The sequence below is a fragment of the Corvus moneduloides genome, chromosome 4, assembly GCF_009650955.1.
Source record: "Corvus moneduloides isolate bCorMon1 chromosome 4, bCorMon1.pri, whole genome shotgun sequence".
NCBI classification, from domain to species: Eukaryota; Metazoa; Chordata; class Aves; order Passeriformes; family Corvidae; genus Corvus; species Corvus moneduloides.
Window position 1 is genome coordinate 39,790,785 of NC_045479.1, and position 7,096 is coordinate 39,797,880.

At 41.6% G+C, this 7,096-nt stretch overlaps 1 protein-coding gene across 1 annotated transcript; it reads right to left on the minus strand.

Annotated features, from left to right (window-relative positions):
- Nucleotides 1-433: 433 nt before the first annotated feature.
- SLC35E3 (solute carrier family 35 member E3) lies at nucleotides 434-6,746 on the minus strand. The gene is made up of 5 exons (XM_032106270.1): nucleotides 6,314-6,746; nucleotides 6,116-6,226; nucleotides 4,436-4,594; nucleotides 3,420-3,502; nucleotides 434-2,960 (listed from the first exon to the last, which is right to left on the minus strand). Exons 1-5 carry the CDS (start codon nucleotides 6,701-6,703, stop codon nucleotides 2,774-2,776), a joined length of 930 nt encoding a protein of 309 aa, XP_031962161.1. The 5' UTR covers nucleotides 6,704-6,746; the 3' UTR covers nucleotides 434-2,773.
- Nucleotides 6,747-7,096: the final 350 nt, after the last annotated feature.

The following is a 7,096-nucleotide window of genomic DNA, read 5'->3' on the forward strand; positions in this document are numbered from 1 at the left end:
ACAGTTTAGTCATATATAGAATATAAAGTAAAATGAAAAGCAGAAAGCAAACACCAGGGCGTGTATAGTACAGCTCCAATTGCAACAGCTCACACAGGGTGATGACTACACATTGCTGAAGATGGCAACTCTCTGATTTCTCTTTCAGGAAAGACAAAACTGATTGAAATACACATAGTTAGCAGGAAAACACATTCAAGTGATGTAGTAAAAACTAGAATAAACAAGTAATTATCAGTAATTTTTATGACTCCAGTTTTACCTCAGGATTTAAAGTTTCCTTCATTTGTGCCATGATTCCAAAATGTTCAAATGCCCTGCCACATTCATATGGAAGAAATCCATGTGCTACCATTTTGTCTTATACACACCTAGACCCCCAAAGTTATGCAATTCAAACAGAAGATGAAAAAAGACAAGAACAACTCCTCTCTTCTGCAATAAGCAGGCATCAGACAAATAATTAAAAATTTATTCCCACCCTACATGTGGTATCCAAAAAACCAATACATACAAAGATCTATTTATCCCACAATTACACAAGCCTCCTGGATTTAATATTTTGAACCATATGACAAAGTTCAAGATACTTTATTTATTAGATACAACAAGTAAATCTCAAGAGAGAGTTCTTGAATGCATGAAAAAAAATCACATCACTTAAGTGACTCCCACACACACACCTTCCAGCACCAGATACTTATAATGTACTTTTTTAATGATGCTGTTAACTTTCTCTTGCAGATCTGCTCCTCTCCTTAAGGAGTTTTTTGTATTTCCAGACTTGGTTGTTTAGTTCATTCTACCACTTTATATATATATATTTACATCCATCTCATCTCAAATATTTTTGTCATACAGGCATATAATTCAGTTGTTTTCTAGCTGTTTTTCTACAGTCTATCTACATCTCAAAAGGACTTGTGCACAGCACAAATTAATGCAAATGGCTTTCTCAGTGTACATACTGAAGGATATGCATCCAGAGCTTGACCATCTGAACACATCTTCCAGTAGTCCAGGCTGTATTTTTAAACTAATTATACAGATCTGTAAAAATGTATTTAAAAAATTATCCTTGGACCAGTACAATGTCCAAGAAACTGTTGGTAAAGATGAAAAATTATTCAGGTATTTGTAACTTTGAAATGATATAGAGTGTTACAGTGTAAACTTAGGTTACACAGAGGAATAACTTTTTCTTAAATCAAGAACTCTGTAACAGAATAAATAATTTACAAACTTGAGAAAAGTTGCATTGTTTCCATCATAAAGACTTCTTACTTCTATTGTAAAAAGCTTAGAGGAACTAAATATTATTTCTGTCAGTGGCTGCAAAACTTAAAATACTTGGTTTTGTCCACAGAATTCCCCTCTTTAAATCTGATAGAGGTAGATGAAGACAAAACAAACCCCAACATGTAAGGATTAAGATACTGCAATTAAATTCTAACCCTGCAAATCTAGTGAACATATGTTCTCACCAGATTTACAGAAAGCAGTTATTTTTTCTTTCCTTTTTTTAACTAGAACAGCACTGAACTTTTTCCGTCCACGTTGTCAAAATAAGTGCCTGATACTGTCATAAAATCATTTCAAAGCACTTTTTAAATTAGAGCAGAAGCAGGTCCCACCTTGCACTCTTTAGTCATTCAGATACATTGCCCATGACTGTCTGTTGAGGAAATGCTGCCTCACACTCAGCATTGTCCAGACAGCCCCATGGCCTCTCCCCTAAAACAATGAAAACAGACAAACCTGCAGATCCCACCCAAGGTAACTCTTGGGGAAAGGCATGGGAGCAAGGGAGGTGGTGCTGAAGGCAAGAGAGAGAACTGGGCAACCTTCACTCCCATTAAAGATGGTGACCTTTCTGAAGCCTTCTCTGAAATATGTTTTTAGCATGGGTGTCTGTGTGCAAGAGCTGCAAAACATTAGGTTACTACCACAAAGCCAGAGATTTTATTAGGCTTACAAGTATTTACAAGATCTTGTGTAAAGTCTTGGTTTTGGCACAGAGAAAATTATAAAACAGTAACAAAATTTTTCAAAGCGTTAATTACTTCATTAATGTCCTGAAAAATTAAAAGTAAAAATTAAGATGAGCTGTTTACATCAGATTTCTTACTTTTCCACAGCTTGGCCTGTGGCTTCAAGTTTTCTGCTTTCCTCTTCACCTGTAATTTTATCTACTTTCTCCATCTAAAAATCTATCCCTCTGCTGAAGCCAAACATAGGTAAGGAAGCATATACAAGAAACAGAAATGAGTCTGGCAGCCTTTTTTTAAAATGACGGACAAAGTATGTTTCCCTCTTCATTGTTCATCAGACAAAAATGAGGAAGCATCACTACATACCAGAACATCTGCATAAAAGTGCCTCCAAGTTTCTTCACAACAGCAATACTGGCTTGATCACAGAGACAGGATTCTTTTTCTTTCTCTCTCTCTGTATTGTAACTGTAGCCATCATGATCTCATTTGGTATGCAAAAAAATATAATTACTTCAGTACAATTTCCACAGCAATTTGAAGTGTGCCTTTTTCTCTTTTAAGTTACTGTTTTAATTTAATGAAAACGATAGGACAGACTGAGATGGCAAACCCCCAGTATTTTACATCCTTTAGTTCGTTTGGTTTAGTTACAGGAAAACAATCCTGGCAGTTAAACTAAAACCATAGATCTAAATGGATGAGGCAATTTTGTGCATTCTAAAATCAATGCATATTTAAATACTTATTTTCCTTCACAACAGTCTTCAGAAACTCTTGCTCTATGGACGCTGGACCAATTTACTCTTATTGCTTTCCTGCTCACTAAGCTTGAAGTGGGTGTAGGCTAAAATGCCAAACAGTGTGCACAGAATCCCAAGGCCTTGGTTAACAGACAATGGATCCTTAAATAAGAGGCACCCTCCCAGGAGGGTGATGCAGAACTTGAAATGTCCAAACATGTTATACCTAGACATCTGTTAAGGATAACAGCCAACACCAGTATTATTTTTTGTAAAAAGAAACACTTGGAATTTTCTTTAGTTCCACACAAAGCATGCAATGGTACACAGTGCTGACTCCAACTCATACAGTTTTCCCCGATCTCTGTGGCTGTATTAACCTCCACCTAAAGCCTTTCACTCACTGTATACTCCAGTCTGATGGACATGCCAACACTTCCTCAAGGCAGCCGAAGCATGAGATAATATTCCTTGCAGGTATGAAGGTCAGCAAGTTAACAACCATTACCTACACAAACCCCAAACAAAGGAAAAAATACACTAAACATGAACATGCTTTTCCAGCTTCTTCATTTAAAATAAACCAGGAAGGTTATCAAACAATTTTCCCATATAAATCAGCCCAAATGAATTCCAACATAATTAATCTGGAAACAGGAGAAATGACTAATGTTACAAAGGATACGTGACAGGTGACGTATTTCCAATGATCCAGTAAATGGACAAGTTTACCATAAAGGCTATTATTCCAGACAGCAGTACCATTATCTGTGGATTAATGGACACAGTCAGTAATCTGACTCGTTTTTGGCTATTTGTAGATACATTCCAAGTTATTTATTTAGTTTCATTTACTTTCAAATGCAAAATATCAGGCAGGAAAAACATACGGAGAACAAAAATAGCAATAGCTTCAAATCAGTACAGACCCTGGTGATGTGTATTAAGCAGTTCAGGGTATGGTGTCCATAAATATACACTGACAGAGCCACAGGCCTTTTCTCCTTTACTCTTGGTGAACATTTAAAAGTGATTTGGACAATCTGGATACTCATTCACACAGAGGTTGTACTCTTCAACTTTGAGATAAAGTCTTATTTATGGTCACAACAAAAACTATTTTAGCAAAATATCTGATTTTATTACTGTCAATACTTGCTATCCCATTCATAAACTGCAGTGCTACAAGAAATGACCCATCACTGAGGGGCACAATCAGCAGTAGAAAGAATATGCCACTGGCTCTTTTTTGGACAGAAGGATACGGAGAGAAGTTACAGTCTTGGTGAAAATAAACTACTAATTCTAGAGAACAACCAATTCAATGGTTCAGCCAACAACAAACAATGTTGTCATCCTTGCACAGAAGAGAAGCTGTGACTGTCTTTCTCTGAGTGGACAGTCAGAGCTAGAACTAGAGAACTTAATACACCAGGGGAAGCTTCTGGATTTTGATAGATTTTCCTGTTGTTCAGATGCCCTTTAAATAGAAACAAGAATAAGGAGATAAATCAATTGACAGACTCATTCCTCTCAGAGAAAGTGGGGCAGACTCAACAAGGGGCTATTTGTCCTGCACATGCCCCTGTCATCTCACCATAGCCAACAGCTGTACAAAAATCTGTTTCACAAAGAAACAGGTCTTACTATCAAATTTAACTACCTCGGTGATAATTATTTAAATAAAGTCAAAAGCCTTACCACAGCAGAAAGCGTCCAGGGCCCAAATATTCCCCCTTCTCCAAAGACTGGCTCGAAGAAGGGTATGATGAACAACAACATAGCTGAGGACATTGGTGCCTGATAGTACAACAACTGCATAGAGTTTACCTGCAACTCATGCTGCTTAGCGCCTACCCACTAAAACCAAAAGAGAAAACTGTTAAACATGAGGAAAAAAAACCCCATAAATTGAAAAATCTCAGCAAAAGCAAACTGGCTACTAACACAGAGGGAGTCTCACGTGGACAATACTATTTAAACAGGGTGTTGAGCCTCAACTTTGCCTCACTGGAGGTCCCATGTGTCTGTCTCTTTCAAGTGAAAAAGCCATGAGAGGAGAAAATCGTATGCAGGGGCAGTGAAAAGAGTGCCTAAACTTTCCTTTTCCCATAGCCTGCGGGTAAAGCATCGTACTAGAGGAAGAACAAAAAGGTAGCAGAGCTGGGAAGAAAATACCAGCTCCCCTTCTCAACACAAATTCCAGACCCTGTCTGTGTTGGAGCTGAGTATCCTTGCCTAAGCAGCGGCTGGATTCTGTTCCTTTCTTCTCATTTTCCTGTACATACAAGCTAACAAAACCGGTACACATTTGTCCTTCTTTTATCAGTTTATTCCAGATTTAATAGATTTCATTTCAATATTGATTATAATTGACTCTCACTTCAATTTTCAAGGTTGCATGCTTTCACAAATATTACTTATCTATGGCTATTAAGATGTTACGGCCAAAAAGACACATCTTTATGTTGTGCTGAAGAATGACGTTTAATACTTCTTAAATCACAATAACTGGTGACATGGATTCCAACATATAAACTTGTTCAGGTTTTTTTATCTATATAATTTTGCCCAAGTAGCATTATTTCTCCAGTACACACATCATCACTTAATGTTATTATGCAGCACCTTTCCTCCCCCTGCCCCAAAACAGGACAAGAGACCATTATTTATCATCTTACAGCCTATGGGTCAAAGAGCCTCACTTTTTTTGGAGGCACAGTACACCTCGTACAAAGAAATTCACGTTTAAATCTATCACATCAACATGACAGGGGTTTCTAATTTAGGAGGCTCTTACAGTCATGGTCAATAACAAATCGGGTGAGCTATTAGTACAATGTTACAGCAGAAAGGGCTGAGACAGTCCTCGGACATAACAATTTTTTCAACCGTAATCATCCAGAAAGGTTGTATGGTGTTTATGTATTAATCCACCCTCTACAAAACCATCTTAGAACGTGTATAGTCGAAACTGAAGAAGGATACTGATAAAATGTAAATAGCTCAAGGATAAACCATGGGATTGAAGGACTGGAAAACATCCTTTCTAGGGAAAAAGCTCAAACGCAAGGCACTTGCTTCAGCAAGGAGAACATCTGTTCCCTCTAGGAAAAAAGGAGTTTTACCGCTAAAGCAATCTTCACCCCTTGAAAGTAATGCTCACGTTAAAGATGACACCCCAATTTTTAGCAGCAAGGACGATCAATTCCTTAATTTATCAGGGGTTATGGTGGATTATCATAATTTGGTGGGGTTTTAAAAAACAAATACCGGAGCACGGAGCGTTTCCTGGGAGGCTGGGCGCTCCTTAAAGGCGATCAAACCGAGGGGCAGCATCCTGAAGCCCAACCACCCCAACGCTCCCGCGCCGATACCTACCACTTGGTACAGGGAGGTCACCAGGACGCCCAGGGTGGCGAACGCCATCCCCAGGACGCTGAACTTCACGTCGTAGTAGGAGTTGAGGAAAACACCCAGTGTGATAGGGACCTGTGGAGGTGGACAGGGCCGTTTTAGGCAGGGTCGTTGCCATCAGCGTCGCCCCTCCCCGCTCCCCATAGCCCGCCGCCTCCTCACCAGGGTCAGCTTGATCCGCAGAGGGAAGGTCTTGCCGTAAGCCACGCTCTGGATGACCACGATGACCGGCGTGGTCATGGCCTTGGCCAGCTGGTAGGTACCGATGGTGTTGCTCTGCAGGGAGAGGTTGGTGAAGACGACGAAGCCGCAGAAGCTGAGCGCCAGCGGCAGCACCTGCGCGGGCTGGAGGCTCTTGGGGGAGAAGGCGCCGAGTGCCTGGCACAAGTAGAGGCCGAGCCAGGTGATGGCGAAGTGCACCAGGGTGAGGCTGAGGTTGGGGAAGCCCAGCCGCACGTACAGCCACTTGTTCAGGAAGACGATGCAGATGGAGGCGGCCAGATTGACCAGCAGCCCAGCCGCCAGCCGGCCCTGCGCCGGCAGCCAGCCCATGGCTGAGGCAGCCCGACGGCCGCCCGCGCACCCGCCGGGCCCGCCGCCGCCTCCCCGCCCCGCCGGGACACGTGGGCTCGCGCCTTCCGGTGGCCCCGCCCGCCGCGAACGGCTCCGCCCGGCCCGGGCGGCAGCGAGGGCTGGGGGGACAGCGTGTGTGTGTGTCTGTGTGTGCCCCCAGCTCCTGCCCGACAGCCCCCGATGGGCAGAAACGCACCTCAGCTCCAAGCCACAAGTACCTCTCCACAACCGGACAGGGCATTTTCGTAAACACAAACACGTAATTGTATGTACAGATGTACAGCACGAAGTACATTCTCTGTCGGGTGTCAAAAGACACCGACTTGGGCAAAGGAGCCAAGGTCCTTGCCTAACTGCACTACGTGTCCTCTG